Source organism: Aplidium turbinatum, chromosome 5 (genome assembly GCF_918807975.1).
Source record: "Aplidium turbinatum chromosome 5, kaAplTurb1.1, whole genome shotgun sequence".
In the NCBI taxonomy this organism is placed as follows: domain Eukaryota; kingdom Metazoa; phylum Chordata; class Ascidiacea; order Aplousobranchia; family Polyclinidae; genus Aplidium; species Aplidium turbinatum.
In genome coordinates, this window is record NC_137476.1 from 3,151,127 (window position 1) to 3,171,741 (window position 20,615).

The following is a 20,615-nucleotide window of genomic DNA, read 5'->3' on the forward strand; positions in this document are numbered from 1 at the left end:
AAATGATCCAGAGTTTCGAAATTCTAATTTTATGTTGAACAATCAATGTAGCAGAATACTATAAAAATGTAAAATTAACAAAAAAATGTTTATTTTAGTTGCGGAAGCTCAAAACTTTTATGGTACACATATGTACCATTGTCCCTTAAAGGGTTAATAAGATCGGTGATAAAGGTCGGCCACTTCAGGAACTGTTCACGTAAAAGAGAACTTGACATGAGGTTGAATGCTGATTGGTCGTGAAAAACAACGGAAAAATGCAACGTGAAATCACAATTCCACTTTATAACTGATGAAACTATAGACAACATAACAGCAACTATTCAGAAGAAATTGAAATGAAGATACAGTAAATAAAAAAAACTAAGAAAATGGAAAGACTACAATATTATAAATAACCTTAAACACATAATTAAAAAAATGGAAATACGTAATTATAAAAAATGTGTTTGGAATTACTATAAAAGTAGTTCATGAATAATGTTTTTGATGATGATATTTGCCATATCGAGCGACAACAGGAAAAACATAAGACATCTCTTAGATAAAATTGAAATATGACAAATTACTTTTTGGAAGAAGACAAAAACAAGGAAATATATTTAAGACTGAACTAATCAGATGACCACATCGTATTGATAGCCTTGATTTTTGTGAGCCGCTCCTGCAGGAGGTACAGCTGTGTTATGGTTCAAGTAAACCTCTCCAACTTCCTCATAAGTATTGTGAACTTTGTTGATGACATCAAGGACAATTTGGTGAAGAAGAATGTATTGAGACTGCAATGGAAAAAGCAGATTCAAATAAAGAATGTGTACAATATTGCTTACATAGAACAGGGAATGTTAAAGCATAGAATGCTATTGTCCTTCATACTCACTTGAGTGGCCACCATGTTAATTCTATTCATTCTCAGCTCACGAACAATTCCAAATATATCAACAAATGAATGATTTTGAATGTGTTGAAGCAAACGGTCCGTTACAATAAAGGTTCCACTCCGACTTGAGCCATCGCTGAAAACGAAATAGCTGATTTGTATATAATTAAACACGTGCTTTTTGATCAATATCAAATCATGAAATACTTATTTAAATATAAAATTGCAGACAGTGGCACACCGTTTCGGTCTTCAGGCTTTCACATTGCAGTAGTACACTGGGTATGGACACAAAGGAATTAAACTGTATTAAATCATTTTTCATGACAAGACTAAATGTATTTCATCAAAGTCCAATTATTTCTGCATGACATAACTACAGTAGAATTCACCTATAACGGCTTCGTTTATAACGTCAATTCGCCTATTACGTCACATTTTGCTCGGTCCCGGCAGAATTCCTATCTTTTACGTACATTGTAGTTCGGCTACAACAGCATCGTCTATAACGTCAATTCGCATGTAACAGCACCCTATATTGGTCCCCAGACGTCTTTTGTTTGTTTATAACGTCACTTCAAGCCATCACCTTCACCATGAACGGTCAGTCTTTTAATCCAGTTACCACTGCTGCTTGCAAAATGTCTTCCCTTCATTTTGCTACCGATCCAAATAGGTTTTAGATTTACTTCTACCGATCCTGTAGAAGCCGTTTCAACCCCAGTAGAAGCCCTGACGGCAATCAGACAACTTAGACCGATACTTCCAAAGTCATGACGATAGCGAGCAAATCCTACATTATTTAGCCAAAGCTGAACGCTATGTGGTAGAGAAATCCGTGTCAAAACCAAAACAGCTGAAGATCAATGCCTTGTTTGCTAATAAACAATGAACTGCTCTACTACTGTATGTAACGAGCTGTATTGAGCAAATTTCCTGTACCTTTCGCGCAGGGATTCATACTATAGGGATCGCCAACTCGGCTGGAAATCCGACAATCGGAGTGTAAAAGTGTTGCCAGATAGATTTTATATTTTTAGAAAAAAATATTATTTTGGCATTTTTAAAGTAGTAGTTGCCCAAAACTTGCCCGAAAATAAATATTTTAAAACTAATCTAAAGCAATTTTATTGTTCACATATCAAACTATCATATTTTTGGCAAATTTAACCTCTCTTGTACATAAAACATATTACTTGAAAAATAATTACCGGCTTCAACACTTAAAACATGAAGCTCTTTATTTCTGAGGTGTACTTTTAAGTTTCTCAATTTTTTTGTTCTTAACTGGTTAGTATAATGTTTTTTAAACCTGCAAGTTTTATTTAAGTTTTGCACATAAATTCAGCACATTCTTATTGCAAAGTAACACAACTACAAACTACTTTAACTCAATCTTGTGCAACTTTAAACTTCATGTTAGTTTCAAACGGACAAGCTTTGGGCGACCACTACTCTTTAAAATATGCCAAAATAACATTTTTTCTAAAAATATAAAAAATATCTGGCAACACTTTCACACTCCGATTGTCGGATTTCCAGCCGAGTTAGCGATCCCTATACTATGAATCCCTGCTTTCGCAGTACGTTATTTTTTTTTAAACAATTTTTTTGTTTACTTTATTTTCTGCGTGACTTTTGTCAGTTTGGTGGTACACAGTAAACCTGAATGGATTATAGGCTACACCTCTTTCTTTAATCAAAAATCAGTTTTGGAATAGTTTGCGGTAGTTCGTCTGTAACGTCAATTTGGTTATAACGTCAGTTTTTGCAATTCCCTAGAGGTGCCGTTATAGGCGAATTCTACTGTACTATAATATATTAAATTATTAATTGAAATTTAAGAACTGCTCATTTTTTTAATTACCGCTTAGGTTGATATGTAAAGTCACTCAAGGTTTAATTAATCATCACATACAGTAAGATTATATTTATTGACTTTGCAAAATGATAGCCTAATCAATTTTATCATTTTCCCGATTGCGGTTGAATTTCTCCCAACCTGCAGTGCACAATTGTTGGTCCAGCGTCTGGTTCACTTTCAATCACTCGACGAACATTCCGAACAAATCGACCCAAATATTCAGTCGATTGAGGCAACCCGCTCTCAGGCCAATCCGTCATCTGAAAATGTTTTATGCGTCGTACCTCTGATCCCTTAAGAACAATGCAGGCATTAGTTGTATATTAATAATATGAGGACTCCATCCAAGATGTTAAATAGTAATCACAGGTTAGAACAATATATTATTCTCTTAAAAAGTTCTCGGTATCGAATGTCGTCAATAGAAAACCTCTGATTCTTTCTGAATTGGTTCTGACAGTTCTAAACGGTGATTGTGTTTAATTGTTCTGAAACTTTGGCCAAAAAATCACAGTCGTCTACAGCTGGCTTTGAAGTTTTTGGTGTTTATTTAGCAATGAAAAGAAATAATGTATTGATTGCAAAATAACTATTGTATCACCTTCGCAAATTAAAAGAATGAATAAAATAAAGATGTGTGGTTATTCACTGCAAAGCTGATGCTTTTTTTAGAAGTTAGGCTTTCATGCTGTGCTATGTAGCTTCTGTATGAACGTTCAAAAATTTATCGTATTGGATGAACTTAATTTCATACTTTGCAAAGCTTCAATTCCCGCACAGTCCAATCCTTCTTTTGGTCCTGTGACGCCATTGATAGGTTCATATCAGCAACTTTTATTAAGTCGTCATCATTTGGCCAGTAATGGTCGCAAATTCTTTCTCCTATGCAGAAATAAATGAAGGTATAAACCAAATTAGAATCTTATTCAATGAGTATAAACTCACCACTTTCCAAAATTACATCATGAGAAGCATGACCAACAAAAGGCTATTTGACTTCATAAAAATTGAAGACCTATTAACTATAGCGAAGCTACACCCAATTGCAGCAATCATAAAATCAAAAGTTCTAAATGTGTTCGGCCATACTAAAAGACCAAAATACGATGTTAGCAAAACTTGTGTGAAAGATAAAGTTAACGGAAAGAGAAAAAGAGGCAGATCACTACAGTGATGCCATAACAGCATCTAGGCATGAACCGAACTCAATTTGGCGACACTGGGAGAGATAACTAAAAACCGTGACTCATGGAAACAGATAATCCATATTGATGGGAAATCTGCTTCAAGCGGAGATGGCGATTGAATATACATAAAACAAATAACCACATATCGCAATGGTTGAATTCAAAACAAATATTAAAAAGTTAACAAATTGATGATATATAATATCCTTGTCGAGATGAAGGAGGAACTGCAGAGCGTTGGAATTTAGGTTTGACAGTCACGACTCACAATGGTTTAATTCTAGATAAGTGCGATCAAGCAACGCATTTCAAAGACACTAGTTTTCCATTCACTATCATCTAGCGACTTGCGGATGGAGTCTTTCTCAAGAAACAACATTTCAGCCACAAGCAATGATAGTTCTCCATTCAGAGACACTTGGTGAATGAAACAATTTACTGACATGGAACATTTATTAGCATTTATTTCAGCACCCAGATTTCAATAAAAACACTTTACAAACTACATCCATATTTAAATAATAATGTTTCAAGATGGACCGATCTGAGATGATAGCTTCCATTGTAGGCTAAACACTGCGGTAGACTGCTAAACTAACAAGGTAACCTGTCGGTCTGTAGCTCAGCTTACCAGCATGGACAAGCATAACAATCACTCTGCTGTTCTGCTCCCACACAAGTCTCCAGAAGTCATCCCGAGTACTTGCCAATGGTCCTTGAGAGGCGATGTATTCTTTATTGTGTGCATTTCCCTGAAACACAAATTTTCTATAAAGATTATAGAAACTTGAGTGGCGATGTATTTTTTCTTGAACGTATGTTTCTTAAATTAATTTCCAACTTGGAGTGTTTTAGAACAACAACTTTTTCATGTTTGATAACTCAGAAAATGTTTTCATTGCCAAACTGAATTCCAGGTTTCCACTCTGATACTCACAGGAATGAAGCTGGCATTGATGTAATCAAGACCAGATTTGTTGTATAGATTTAAAAGTTTCACTCTTGCAAAGTCATCTGAAAATCACAAAAATATACAGTAATTTGAAGCCTGATTAAAGCAAACATTCCCAAGTACAATGTACAAAGTAGATTTTTAATTGCCCATTTAGTTGCACCTCAGATAACCATTTTATCTGGTTCAGATCTTGGCCAGATCGCGTATGGATCTGACCAGGTCTGGACCAGATAGTTGCTGTGTGGGAATCAGATATTCTTCTTTTTCTCACTTACATGGCAATATATTTGTATATCTATTCTTCGGAGAGTTAATTTCAAGTTGGGCAGAGTTTGTGGATTGTGCGTTTCCCATAGAAGAAAACATCTGAAAACAGAACATATTGCTTTTTGCATCAGTTTTCGCTTGTACAAGTAAAAACTCGTCGCCATATACCTAAAAACATTTTAACCCTATTCGGACTCACGGGTGGACGGGTTCCGTCCATACCTAAAACTTTCATCAATTACATAAAAGTTACTGGCTTAAATTAGCTGAAGTTTTATGACTTTTCCTAAAAATTATTCATCTTTGTTTTAGTAATAAAATGACATTTTTATGTGGTATAGTTTTTTAGTTATCAGCAGTTTTTGACACCCTACTCCTAAAATTGCCAGGTCATCTGAAAAACTTTATCATCTTGTACAAGCAAGTTAGCAAACATTTGTATTGTTTTGTGCCTTCCAAGATTTACTGCGTGACCTACATGACTACTGACCATTTCGGATTACATGCATGACTGGACCGAGTGCCTTTTACGAAGATATTAACGATTTCAAGAGATTATGACGGAGACATCAGAAAAATTTAAAAAAAAATGACTACTTTTAGCAAAAAACCAATAGCAAATAACTGGCAGAGTATGTGTGTCTACTTAAAATTTTAACCAGTTTGTCAATAATTTTGCTTTAACTTTGCGAAAAAAGTAACCTCGTAACGTTTTTATATCAAAAGTTATTAGCAAATGAAAGTGTGGATGGAATAAGTCCACACGTCAGGCCATTACCTCACAAAAATAGCTTAGTCCGAATAGGGTTAAAGGTATTCTATATGAACGTTGATACTAGTGCTGGGAACAATCTTAAAATTAATATGCATCAGTAATTCTTAAATTCTTCCAGCTGGTGGATCCTTCATGTTTTTTGTAAGATTGTCGGTATCAAATCACCTTTTATGACAAAGACAATTAAAAGAAAGAGGTGCAGAATTTTAACAAAAGTTAAAAGAGTGAAGTCATTGAGGGTTCAAAACTTATTTGAACATTCAATATTATCATTCGATAATCATCAGCTGTTTCTAAAGAAAGTTATCAAGTTTTTATAAATAGTTTCAATAACTAACAATCACGCAACTCTAGTTCAGCAAGTTCATCCCTTCGCTCACACTGGTAACCCACAGTGGTAGCCCACTGCTGATCGAAGGCCTTCCAATTTTCTTGCCCATCTAGTTGATCGTGTGTTTTTGTATAACAATTTGAATGAAAACAAATGGAAACAAAACAAATGAATTCACATCAAGCCTGCGTATATTGCATGTGAAAATAATCACCATATATGGACTCTGTTAGTACAATCACTAATGAACTGATAACCACGACGTATCAGAGACCACACCTCACCTGATGTTCAGTTGCAAGCTTCATTGCTGTCATTGTCTTCATGTAGTCGTTGAAATCTTCCAGATTAACTTTTCTGAATGTTTGCGACAAAATTAGAACTATTTTACTTTGCTTTTAAATCTTAATTTTTCTAGCGCAACTTACACTTTGTTATTTCTCTTTAAATCTTTCCAAATCTATATCACAAGTTGCAGGCTCAAGAAAAATTTCTTGAAATTTTTTTCAAACCGAAATAAAATTTGTTTTTTCAAGATTTTGTTTTTATTGGTTTTTCTTAAAAATTGCCACTTTATTTTAAATGGTTTATAACAAAAAAAAAAATAGTTTCATTTTAATTAATCTCAAACCACTAATCAACAAGAACTGCTAGAAACGCCGGGAATTAAAACATCAACATTTTCATGAGAAACTGTCTTACGTTACGTTACGTGTCTTAAGTTACGTGATTCATGGTTCACCTGCTTGTTCGTTTCTGTGACGTCAACGGAATTGCTGAGGAATCCCGTGAATTCTTGTTGAACAAATTGGTTAAGTTCATTGAGTTGTCCCTAAAAGAACAAATTCAAAGCTTCAAAACCCACTTATTTGATACATCCTGTCGTCAGTTCAAAAATTGTCTGATGAGATTTTTCTGTTCTTATTAATTTTGTTTATTTCAAATTCACTTTAGAAGAACTCTGGCGGCTAGTTAATTTTTCGTTTTGAAAACACTTACAAAGCAATGGCCCAAACTTGTTCCAAAGTTTAAAGAGTGAGTCATTTATCATGTAAAATTATTGAATTTAATTAGTTTTTAATTTAGCTTAATATTTTCGTGATAATTTATCATTTTTGCGATGAATGCAAACGTAATGGTCAAAGTTTAATAGTAATCACTGCCCAGTGGTTTACTTTTAACCAACATGCTGGTGATACTTTCTTACATCTTAGAGACATTTTTGACTTTACTGAGCCAATGAATCTCAAAGTGAAAACAAAAGCAACTGACCTTTGGCCTCCTTTGTTTTGCTTTGTTAGGGAATAAATAATCCCAACCAAGATGACAATTACAACAAGAGAAAAAATTCCAACCGTAAGTCCAACAATCACTGGTGAATATAAAGTGGTTAGAATTTTTAGGTGTTAATGGGATAATAATGGACATAAAGTTTTCTTAAGATTGACTCTTGTAAAGCAGGAAACGTTACAAATGAGTTTAACTTGCAAATCATGAAAACAATGAAATCTGTTGAATAAGAACTCTTACAAACGTCAGAACTTGGGGTTGGTGCCTTTTCTGTCACTGAAGATATTTCAACCTTTTCACTTTCTTCTGTTGTTCCAAAAATGTTTGTGATAGTTGTATACACATTGAAGCCATATGTAGTTTCGGATTGCAGGTTGGGTATAACATAAACTGTTTCATTCGATAATAAGCTGGCTTTCTGTAATACAAAATACTGAATTGGCAGATGGGTCTTAACGCTGTCGAATAGCATGCAAGAGGGAAGGCATAGATTTTACTGTTTACACAGAATGGAATACTTTTATATTAAATAATTATTTATTTCATTTATTCACACCCAGGCTATTGCCCTGTGGTTGAAGATTTAGATTAAGTGGACGGGAAGGCAAGGAGCTAATCTTCGTGTCCACCTTCAGACATGCATGTAAGTGTCCTGCCAAAGACGTAGATGCTTTTGAGCGGTGTCGAACCAGCGCCATTTCGAGTGCCTTGCCAGCGCTCTCACCACCCCGCTATGCAGCCGGCTTTTAAATATTAATCGAGCCACTTTCTATGACGTACATTTCATTCTGTTTAGACTTTGAGCTAGTTTGTTCAATATTTAGCCATGAAATTTTTTCTCGATAACCACAATTTTTGTTCTTAAAACTGTTTAATATTTGGATCTTAAACCGTTAACGTTGATCCTAATAAAGTTGAACCCTAGTGCTACAAACAAGTTTTTGTTGTGATGTATACACAGAAAGTCAAAGTTCTAAACACAAAACAGTTTTGTCTAGGCTGCAAGTATGATTTTTATTACAGCCATCCCTTTTAGGCCTAAAACTATCAACCAATAACTTATAATGGTGGATGGGTTACCCAGTGTCACTTAATAAAAATTTATTCTGATGGAAGATGATATTGTTGAAATAACAAATAAAGAGTCTTGTTCGTTACATATGTTTCTTACCAACAATGCATTGGCAATTGGATACTCAACAATAACCCATTCAGAGAAGCCTGATGGTAAGCTCCATGACAACGTGATGTCACTAGCAGATGCAGTCGCATTGACGTCATAAATTCCAGTTGGTTCTGAGGAAAAACTACAGAAGTAGCCTACCGGTAGCTTAAAAATTGCATTAATTTACCTCCCTATTAGGTCTGAAAATATTTGAAGTAAAAAAAACAGTTATACCAAATATATGCAATCAACAATAAACTGACAACCACTAACTTGTGTTCATTTCTTTTGTCACAGAACGACTCTTCAGTCCTCCTGAACTTGTTACCATGGTTACGGTGTAGTTATTTCCAGGTTCAACTTCCAGAGGATCATGAGTTTCCGAAAAGTCAACACTTTTTGTTCTTTCATTTTCTTTTATTGTTGTACTCATGTAGTGAATCTGTAGAGAAGCAGTGAAGGTTTGATTGTTGATACAATCTGCTTGGAAAGTTCCTTGTTTTGCAACAATCAATCATTGTCAACGTTACAATACCTCGATAAGATCGCCCACTCCTTGTGGAGTCACCCAAGATAATTCTAAGATGGAACAGGGATTGGATGAAAATTGTGTCAAAGAAAAGTTTGCGACGACATCCGGATCTACAATAATAAAGATACATCTCCTGCTAGCATACAAGAAACATGCCATTATTGTGTAAAAAAACAAAAGCCCAAGAAAGTCAGTCACACTATTGGAAAGCCCTGTAGGCCTACAGACTATACTTCACCAAGTGTGACATAGATGGTGAAAGCAGATCAATTGATTTCTGATCTAACAATTTGTTTGGTTGTTAAAATATAGTGGGTGGCAATAATTTTAAGATACTTGTTATTTTTAACAAAATAACCGATATTTTTTTTTTACATTTTATTGCATTTAGAAGAAACAAGAGAGAACCTTAAATGACATGAACACGCCAAGAAGTGAAACGTAGACTGCACTGGCAACAGTTACTGTACAACATTCATATAAATTGTAGCTAGCATAGAATAAACGTGGGAAATCATTTTGCGTTATCATTATTATCACGTGGTAATGACAAGAACTACTACCGCGCTTTTGCAATAGATACTTAAGTGTTTTTTCTGCGAAGTTCATATTCGCAGCAAATGTTAACAAGTGAACTTTCTTAAGAATATATAAGCAGAAAACTTGACATCATGGTTACGTCATTGGGCTACAAAGTAAAGAACAAACTTGTTCTGTGTCTTTCCAAAACTTTGCTTCCCACTCCAACAGAATTAAAACTCGTCACTGTGACGTCATATCGCTCCCCTGGAATTAGACTCTGGGCCGTATAGTCGTATGAAGAAATTCCTGGGGTGTGGGTGACATTGTAAGCACCGCCATTTGTACCAGAAGTGACCATCCATTCAACTAAATAACCATCAATATCATCTCCTCCATCAGGTTTCGTCCATTCTATGTTCATCACAGTCGTAGAGTCTCCAGAAGAAGATGAAATACAAAGATTTCTCACTGAGTTGCAAACTGTGAAGCAAAAAGTTGTAAATGTGGACTATAATGTAAATGTAAATGAAACGTAAATTGTTGTCAGTTCTGTTCAGAGTATCTTCCTTTACTTCAATAACCTGTATATTTTCCTCAATATAACTTGACAATGTGTAATAACAAAATTACTTGTATTTACTGATTGTACCGAAGAAACTTATTTTAACTGTTTGAAGGTTGGGGGGGGGCTGTCAATTCAACTTTTTTGCATCAACAGTTGTATCTCTAAAACCACTGAGGCTGCGACTATGAGATTTCTTGACTTTTCCTAACTTTCATTCACCTCTATTGAGCTGAAATTTTGAGCGAATAAAGGTTATAAATTGAGAGATATAAGGCATTTCTCAGCACATCCTCTGAAATATTTCATATTCTATTGTTCAAAATTTTCCCACCAGCTGGATGAAAGTAATTAATTTGGCCCATGTCTCGTTAATCCTAACTGCTTCACAGCGTGAAGGAAATTGACAGTATGCGTGGACCTTTTGTTCTCACCACGGCTTATAAGCGACGTCGATACAAGAAAAGCTTCAACTTTGATACGATGAGTTACCGTCGCTTGCGGTTGAAATTGCGTAAAATTAAACATAAGACTTGGTGCCAATGCATCTAGAGCGAGAATAGTTTTTCGCAGACAATTATGTCGTTTCAATCAAACAAAGCATAGGCTACAACGTTATTGCCTACTATAGAAGCTGCTCTGTAACATATTATGATTTTGGTTTCAAATCTTTCCTTTTGTCCGACACACTATCAAAAGCAGAAAAGGCGTCGATGTTCCCAAAGCTTCTCACATATACTTGTAAACATTTATTTCCAAGTCGACATGTAAAGATTTGAAATGCAATACGCTTCTCATTTGTGTAGGATAAACCAGAACATCACGCTTTTGTGAAAAGGACGATCGTTCCACCACGTTTATACGTGATGCAGCTTAGTTGAATCAATATATTCGAGGCTTCTTGTACCAGGTTCACTGTCACTGATAAACTAAACCGCGATGCAGTACCTCGCAAAGCAATTGTAGCGTAACATTTCCATGTGCTATAACTCGTCATAAATTGTGAAAACTTGTGTATTTACTTGTCAAGTTGTCTCATGTGAAATATAAGTTTGCATAGCAATGTCACAATGAAATCTTATCTCCGTTTACCAAACTAAAGATATGAACTTATGCGACGTCTTGCAACGTTGAATCGACGGAAAGGCGGGTAACTGCCAAACTGAACTGAGAATGCATGAAAGAAATCGTTTATTATCGAATGGACGTGACGTCAGAAAACGATGAATCGACATAGGCTAGCGGCGAGAGATATTTTAGTTAGATAATGACACGCGGCAGCGCATTTACATTGAATAAAAATACCTTTATTTTATCCATTTCTATTTCCATTCTTCCTAGTTTCGTCTCACAATAACAAACAAATGAAGTTACGCATATTTACTAAATTATTCAATAAACAATAATGCATCATCCAGCATTATGTCAGCGCTGATTGACTAGACATATTCACGAGTTGTGTGAGAATTGTATTCGATTAATCGCATTATTTATTGTAGGTATCACCTGCAAAAATTCAAGTAATTGCAGACTCTGCCTTCATAAGTGTAGTTTAGAAGTAGCCATCTCATATTGAGCCAATCCAATCAATGTAAAATAGAACGCTTTTACTTGATAGCGCGTGTGATATATAGGTTTTATCTAACAACTACTTTCAGTTACATTGAAAGTGAATGAGTAAGCATTATGCAGTCTGTGACAAGGACTGGAAATGTATAATCAGAATATAAAATATCATAAAGTATATTGCGTTATGTACATCTAGTAATTTTTATGAACATGGTATCATTTTGCAGGCAGGCGTTTTTATAGAGATACAAACTTATTCCATAGTTTGATTTATGGCACTTATCCAACTGTTTCATAATGCGAATAGCTGTTTTAGTTGAATTTAGAAAAAAATATAACTTATAACCGCAGACAGATGGAACTTTTTTCATGCTTTAGGCAATCGGCAGTACGGTAAACTATAGTGGTACATAACATAACCCATATGCGGGGTAATCGCAAGGGTCAACCCAAGTAATGGAAAGGTTCTTTTTGAATTATGGTGATGGAATTCTTGTAATGCTATTGAACTTCATCTTTTTATGAAAAACTTATATTGTTTGCATTTGCAAGAAATATCAAACTTTTGGATTTTTTTTATCACTGAACTGTCCGTTAGTAGAATGTTTCTTTATTACCTTAGTTAGGCCTATTGGTAAGTCAGGAAAGTATTTGTTGATGTGACATATGAGGATATTGTAAGAGACCGAGTTATTTTGTAAATAGTATTTGATTTTTGGACACCATCAAAATTTTCTCACAATACACAAATGCGCATCGAGATATAGTGCTCACAGTTTGGAAAAGTTAGATTGTGATAATTACAACTTGCCTGAGTAGGCCTACAGCAAGGGACAATCAAAATAGATGAAACCGCATTCATGGTAATATAGACGTTTTGCAAACTGCTCTTTTCGTTTTCAATATAATAACAAGAATGACAGCTTATTTTCACTAAACATATAAACAAATATCAAAAATTATGGATGAACAGCGCATCTATATTTTTCGGTTTAGGTTCAACAATGCATTCTAGCCGTCAAAATGATGGAATATTTGGTAATTTTGTTGAGACATACCATTGCCCAATCGTTGAATTTACATCAGAGATAATTTTATTAGATAGATTATCAGTTTCATGCACATGGTTTCATTCAGCGTTATAATGTTGTTTTTCAAGCCACGTGGCGTTCATGGTCATAACGCAACATTGCAGAAACAGCCAATATTGATACCAGGTAGGCCTACTAATTATTACGCCGCTTTCGTCGAATCTACGTCGCTAAACGACGATGTAGTTTATCATAAACGTGAAGCATTGCTCAAAAAGCTAATCTGAATCACCATAGATAACCATAGCATTCATATAGTTTCATCATCAGTAAATATGTAAAGTGCACTTCACAATTTTTAACAACGGTCTGACAATTTATTATATTGCAAAGTTTTGATTTATTCTCGATTTTTATAATTCTGTGTAACAGTTTTTTTCTAACTAGTTTCTATGGGACTAACAATTTGTTTCATTATACATTTTCTTTAGTATTTCAACGCCATTATTAAAAAAATTACGTCCTTTTCACTTTTAAATAAAACATGGCAAGGCAAGGATTCAGTGCTGAAGAAATATTGCAACATGTTTTACTGGATTCTGACGACGAAAGCCAGGCGGATGATTTGGAGGATTTATGGCACTCCGATTCAGATGAAGAAGCGGATTCTTCTCCGTCAACTTCCGCAACAGCGATTCCGATCGAGATTGACGACCAGTTACCTTCCATGGGCGATGTTCAACCGGAGTTTGCGCCATCAGGACGGATTATAACATCGAAAAGACTGGTGAACAGTATAGATTCCTATCTCGACATGAACAACTACGATGCTGTTGAGTTTTCCTGACACACTGAAGTCTTATACAACTTTTGTAGAAAAGCCAAAGAACAGACAAGAGGGCGGCGTCAGCATTACTTGGTCTAATGCGAGACCGGTGCACAATGGGAGAAGGGGCCGGGCTAACATTATATCTGGCCCGATTGGTGTTAGAGGAGAAGCCAAAGAAGCCAAGACCCCTCGGCAAGCATGGGAACTATTTTTTTCTTTAAACATTTTGAACATTATTGTTCAAGAAACAAATAGAAAAATTGCCACACTCATTTCTCAATTGCCAGAAAGAATTTTAGATGACAGCAGGTACTGCTATTTTGGCCCAACCAACAACGAGGAGATGCTGGCCTTTGTTGAATTGGAGTATTTTCGGGGGCTTTTAGGACAGGCTGGTCATTCCACGGATGTATTGTTCAATCAACTGCAAGGACATCCCGTGTTTAGTGCAACAATGAGCAAGAACCGCTTTAAATTTTTATTTTCGAACATTTCGTTCGACGACCAAAATACTAGGCCGCAACGTTGGAAGAATGACCGGTTGGCCGCATTTCGAGTCGTTTTCGAAATGTTTAACGAAAACTGCGGCAAACATGTCATTCCAGGTGACTACTTGTCGTTGGACAAAACGCTATACCCCATGAGGACACAAATTGCCTTCAAGCAATATAATCCAAACAAGCCTGCGAAATATGGCCTTCTGTTCAAGTCGGTAAACGCCAGCAGCTTCCCATACACATTTGCGGCATCGGTCTATTCAGGTAAACCGAAGGAAGAGCCATTTAATTTTTACGTTCGTGGAACAGAAGAACTGGTAAAAGGAATGGTGATGAGCCTGGAACAACACGGTGACCTTCAAGGTCGGAATATTTTGTATGACCGCTTTTACACCTCCATACCACTCGCGCAGTGGTTGCTTGACAGGGGTATAACGTCAGCTGGAACCCTCAACGCTATACGTAGAGGAATACCCCTGGAAGTGAAGCAATTGAGTGGTAGGGAGAAATCTTCGTACGAAATTTATTGGCAGACGAGTGAGGCTGATCTCAGCCTACATTCTTATGTAGTAAAAACGAAGAATTCTGGCATGCGGAATGTGTTGATGTTGACGACCATGCAACCTCTATTGGGGATTACCAAGGATGACGGCAAAAAGAAGCCAGGCTTGTATAAGCTTTACGACTTCACAAAGGGTGGCACCGATATCATCGACCAAAGGATGGGTTGGTTCATTCACGTGCAAAGCGAAGTCCCCATGGTGGACAACTACTGCGTTTGCTTATTGAGAAGGTGCCAAAGCCACAAAAAATAAACTACCAAAAAACCGTGGCCAATGTCAATGCTGTGAAAAGCCTTTATGCCCTGCACATTCCATACGAGTATGTCAAGTTTGCTTTTGCGCAGAATAAACTATTTGAATGATTGCGGTTTTATAAACTTTGGCTTCAACCACAGCCTAAATAAAACGCGGAGCTCAATGAGAGATTTTCCTTTTTTCCTTTCATTAGACAGATAGCTATTTTTACGTTGATTCAACATATCAAGACGTTGAATACTTGTAAACATGTGCGGTTTTGCAATTAGATTGCTTATCAAAATCATCTATCCTTTTTTGTATAAAAAGTGGGTCATAAAACTAATCGTAATACTCGATGTAAAATTCAGCATTTTTATATGCTGAAACAGTATTGTATTCATATTTTATAAATCCATTTTCTATTTAGAAAATATCAATATAATGCGGTTTGAGCATAGCTGAATTTTAGCACGGATACAACGACTGATTTTATGACTTTTATACAAACAAGGACAGAAGAGAAGTAATCTAATTGCAAACCCGCGCATGTTTACATCGTCTTGCAATGTTGAATCCACGTCGAAATGATTGTATTAGCGTTGTATTCAATTTCTCGTATTATCGAACTGTAAATGTGCAGCCACTTGTAATTTCAATGTGCCTCATTGCATATTCTTAAATATTTCTGAATAGTGTGTACATAACCTGACAGAACACAGGTTGCTTTACCATTGAATCAAGTTGAAAAACGTTGCTGCAAGAGCCTTGTGCCAATTGCTGCAGTCCGGTATTGCTGTAACCAAATCAAAATACTTATCAATATTTTGCTGCCAAACTGACATTTTTATCGCATAAACGCCCATTAGGCAAAAAAAAAAAAGGCAGCTAATTCTTTGTAAAGTATTTCTCCAGGTTCACAATGATTTGACGCATAATAAATACTACTTTGAATAAATCTAAATATTGTTTGGATTTTAGTGTGTGGCATATGAATCTTAGAGAGCTTATTGAATCCACAAGAAAATGACCCGAGGCATTACAGATTTTCCTTTTGATGAAAAGCGTTGTGACGTTCTGTTAATTAATGAACCGTAACTGTTTTATTTTGAATTTCTTTCTGACTTCTGTTTATGTAAAGCATCATCAACTTTATCGGGTAATCTTACTCCTAGTACTAGCCTTGTATGTAGCCGAGTTCACATTGAACTTACATTGAGAGACGCTGTTGCAACTACAATACATTGCATTTAAACCGCTTTTTTTGTTGCATGATCTTCCATTCGTTTCGTGGATTACATAATAGTATTTGATAAACGCCACCCTGCTTCTTCAGCTGGTCTACATTTGTTAATAAAGCGTAGGAGTTGCTGTTCTTGGAACCGAGGTCACAAGATCATAATCCAAATTGGTGTGACACGCGTTCAGAAATCTCATTACTGCATGTAATTGATGAAGCATTGTTCTTTTAGTCAAGAAGCGAGCTTTATTTTGAGCGTGGAAAAAGTTATTATTTTGCATGAAAAATATAGATTCAAATTGAGATTATGTAAAAAAAATTTAATCACAACATGGCAATGCATGTTCTTCATTACTCTACCAAAAAATAATGTGTAAACTCACGCTACAATTGCTTTAATCGCAAAATAATCCAAAAGTCATAAGTCACCTCAACATTTCAACGTCTATGAGCAGTTCTAAAATTCACATAGGTTTAATTTTCGGATATGCTCAGCGTGAATAATTTTACAAAGTGAATCTCAAAGTTTGAAGCCGTACCTTAAAAAATAACAGAGATATCACTCCTAAAGCATAAGAAGAATCGACAGCCCCCCCCCCAAACTGAGCAAGACTCCAGGGAGCCCAACCTCGTAAGGGTTAAAATCATTTTTAATGTGTCAGTTGATTTTATAATTTCATCAGCAGTAAAGATCTCTGAAGAAAATTAGCCTGTTCTTGTTCCTAGAAATTAAAGTTCAACGATGGTCTTAATTTATGCAAGAAGCAAACTTTGGAAACAATAAAATACAACACAAAAGGGAGAAAAAATGGCTGTAGTTTTAGAAATTAATACGGAATCACATTTTGTTCAACGGCAGTTAGCCAATAGAAAAACTACTTTTGATAGTCACTTAAAAGTTGTTGCAAAATTTCAGCACGAAAAAAGTGCCGAAGTCCACTTTTGAATGTCACAGATTTTACGACATGCAAAACGTTTCGTTTTAAAAGCAATTGAGTCCTTACCTCCAGTTTTGAACTTCTGCGCTTACTAGTCCATAGCATGCACTAAGTTGGTATATAGCTCAGTATCATTGGGCTATCAGACTGTTTTAGTTTAAGAATTGCTACCGTTCAAAGTTTTACCATTCGTTATTGCACATGACTATAGTGAACTGTGTTCCGAAAGCAAGCGCAAACAGCTACTATCAAAGCGAACCCGCATCATCAGGCAAAAACAGGTTGTTAGTATCTACATTTGTGATGTAAACAACGATCCTGCAGCTAAAAGCGAGACTCAATGTACTGTTAAAGTTTCAATTTGCTAGTTGTTAAGTTGGTGCTAGTTTTCAGTTGCTTGTACCAGACTGTATATATGCAGTAGCCTACTTTGGAACGAAGATAATAGTTTAAACATCACGTCATTTAAAAGCCCTACTATGGCTAAAAAGTCCAATGCGTGGCTGGCAGGCCGGGCCACAACGATAACATGTAAAGCCTGCCACCGGTGATGTTGGAGGCTTCCGACGGTTTTATCTATTGCGACGTATTTATTTTAGATTGGTGATACGCATTTTGTTAAACTCTTCCTCATGCACAGTGAGTTTCCACGCATCTCTATCTTCTGCAAGGTTAATCCAATGTCGAGTGTTTAAGTTACATAGTTTCAGTGATTTTTTTAGAGTGTCTTTGAAGCTCTTCCTGGGGGCAGCAACATTGCGGTGACCAAGATGTATTATAGAACTTGGCTAACTGAGTCATTGGTGACACATTTTTTAATCAACTCAAGGATTATCGTCAGTTTTCTGAAACTTGCCGGTTTTCCTTATATTGTAGCTCTGTGATTCAAGAGGGAGGTTTGATAGGAATAGAAATCACCGGTAAGAGCTGCTTGAACACGCAGTGATTTATCTGGACTAGAGGCAGGGCCAATGCGAGGATAATTTGGGCCCGGTACCAATGAAATCGTTGGGTCTCGAATCAAGACACTTCTAAGAAAAATATATCTAAAGAAGGTGGTTTCTTTTTGGAATCTTTGGGAAGGTTACGAGCACTAAATGTTCTCGGGTCCGGTTTCAACAGTATCCTCTGAGCTCTGGACCTTCTGGTAACGCTATTGAGTAGACTAGTAGAGAATATACTAAATTTAGGTTACTTGTTTATACCTTCTATTATAAAGGTTTCATTAGAAAGACTTCGTATACCTATCTCCTATGACGAAAAAACTGTAAAGAGATTGTATATTTTCAAAATAGGTCACCGTTTGGGCAGCGCCGGATTTAGCCTAAGTGCTGCCCAAGGCAGATGAGAAAAGTGCCGCTCCTCAAAAAAAATTTTTCGATCGTGATTTTCGATGCAACACAGGCACTTGTTCTCATTTGTCCTCAATTCCGCCATTTTTATAAAACTTCATGATACTAAAGTTCTTTTGTAAACTAGTCTTACTTTTTGGCTTGTTTACATACTTTAAGCATCAAGGCAAGTACACAAAATAGCCTGCAACTTTTCCATCAACCTAACATTGACTAAAAACATTTTTTCTAGGCTCCTTTAAATTTACTAACAGTGAAACAAACCGAACAAAGATTAATAAAAATTGCACAGACAAAGCCTAGTCATCCATACTAAGCGAGACAGATAACTAAAAGAAGTGCTAAGCAGCACATATTGTTGAAAACCAATCAAGCGTGAAGTACTTTGGGAGCGATGACTTGCCGCACTGTTTATAAATGTGTGTGATGTGATAACATATTTATTAATTGCTATATATCTGAATACATCTGTTGTGAATTATTATATTCATGTACAGTATTATCAATGTAATATATTCGTATATTTTGCCGCACTAAATAATTTGCCTCCCTAGGCACCTTCCTACTCTGCCTACTGGTAAATCTGGCCCTGCGTTTGGGTTTGACTGCATCCATGTAGGCGGATGAGGGTCATCCATGTTGAAAGACTAAAATGAGTAATACAGATTCTTTGTAAAAGTTTCTTTGAAACCTTTCTGCGATTCTCATTTATCTTATAGCATGCCAATGAAAACAATTACTGTTGATATTAATCCTAACAACGCTTCAAATAATTTTTTCCGACACGTCAGCTTTTCTTGCTTCCGATTCCAAATATTGGTTTGCAGTGGCTCGAAACAAAGCTTGTTTTTTTGATATCAGATTATTTTATTTAATTTCATTTCAAATCTAATTTAATTTTTGAAAGTGCTGCCTTCGTTTCGTTTACAACACACTTAAAAAACAGTAAATTACAAGTGAAAGCATGAAAATCTTAATTTGTTATCTCATTGTCTGTTTACTTACTTTGGACAATCACTGCCATCAAAGGTCTGATAGCTAGTCATTGCATTGCTTGTCCGCCAAATGTGCTTCTTTTATCATTATGTGGCCGGCCAGCTTTCCAGAGCAATAACCTGACTGAAAGAAGGTTTGGTTCTTTACATTCATTGTGACATCACAATTTTGAACTAAATAATAGTTGTCATGCTTATTAACTAACATTTGCTTGCTTATGGCATCATAAATATGTTTGTGAACAAATAAGCATGAACAATTAGTGATTGTCCTAATCCAGCGGTTTTCAACCAGTGGGCTATGGCTCACTAGTGGGCCATGAAAACACTTTGATGTGGGCCACACACCTATTTAAAAAACTACTATAGATTTATTGAAAAACTTAGATTCATTTGTGTCACCGCAGTTAATTTTTACGCTTGAGTTTTTGTTTAGTACAGTATTCTCTCTCCTCGGACTACTACCTTAACGTGGTGAGAGAGTTTCCGCACTTCAATGACCTCTAGAGCTGTACTGGCGGGAGCTAACTGCTCCCAGAAGGGTCACCCATGCCAGGTTGGTCAAAAGGTAGAGGTCAGACAAAACGTAGTCCAAAGTCCCCAACGGCGGAACAGGCGGATGAAGCCAGCCAGGCTCAACGACTGTGAAGGCGGATGAAGGCTGCAGCATGCCACCAGCTCCAATCGTCTTGGTTTGCCTTGCCATTGGATAAAGCTGGTGGCCTTGTCAAGTTTATGTGTGCTTGTTGAGTGTGCGCCAGCAAGTCCACGCTAATCAATTCACGCACAGGCGTCTTCGCAAGACACTCAAACCTAACGGCGATCGATAATGCATAACGGGAACAGGCAAGTGAAAGCTGGAAGTTTCTAGTGCGGAACCGACACGTTAGTGGTGGTAACTTGATTCAGTCGCTCTATCTTTTGGAAGAAGCAGGAAAGATGTTCGGCAGCAGTTATCACGACTGAGCAGCCCTCTTTAGGATCCACTCTGCTCACCCTGAATAGGGAAGGGGCTAGAAAAGGTGCCCTGAACATAG

At 36.3% G+C, this 20,615-nt stretch overlaps 1 protein-coding gene across 1 annotated transcript; it reads right to left on the minus strand.

The window, feature by feature from the left end:
• Positions 1-617: 617 nt before the first annotated feature.
• Positions 618-20,284, minus strand: LOC145770238 (receptor-type tyrosine-protein phosphatase H-like). The gene is made up of 15 exons (XM_082581834.1): positions 20,080-20,284; positions 9,955-10,248; positions 9,250-9,356; positions 8,988-9,156; positions 8,721-8,845; positions 7,794-7,967; positions 6,967-7,091; positions 6,544-6,616; positions 5,162-5,252; positions 4,869-4,945; positions 4,563-4,683; positions 3,499-3,626; positions 2,883-3,037; positions 881-1,016; positions 618-779 (listed from the first exon to the last, which is right to left on the minus strand). The coding sequence occupies exons 1-15, from the start codon at positions 20,282-20,284 to the stop codon at positions 618-620; spliced, it is 2,142 nt and encodes a 713-aa protein (XP_082437960.1).
• Positions 20,285-20,615: the final 331 nt, after the last annotated feature.

What these genes read in the sequence shown, in the direction of transcription:
- LOC145770238 (XM_082581834.1), bottom strand. Translation starts at nt 20,284, where the DNA reads ATGGCAAGGCAAACCAAGACGATTGGAGCTGGTGGCATGCTGCAGCCT. An exon ending in CAATTGCCAATGCATTGTTG is followed by an intron (nt 7,968 to 8,720) that starts GTAAGAAACATA and finishes TTTGTATTACAG; the next exon opens with AAAGCCAGCTTATTATCGAA. An exon ending in CGTAACTTAAGACACGTAAC is followed by an intron (nt 6,617 to 6,966) that starts GTAACGTAAGAC and finishes GCAAACATTCAG; the next exon opens with AAAAGTTAATCTGGAAGATT.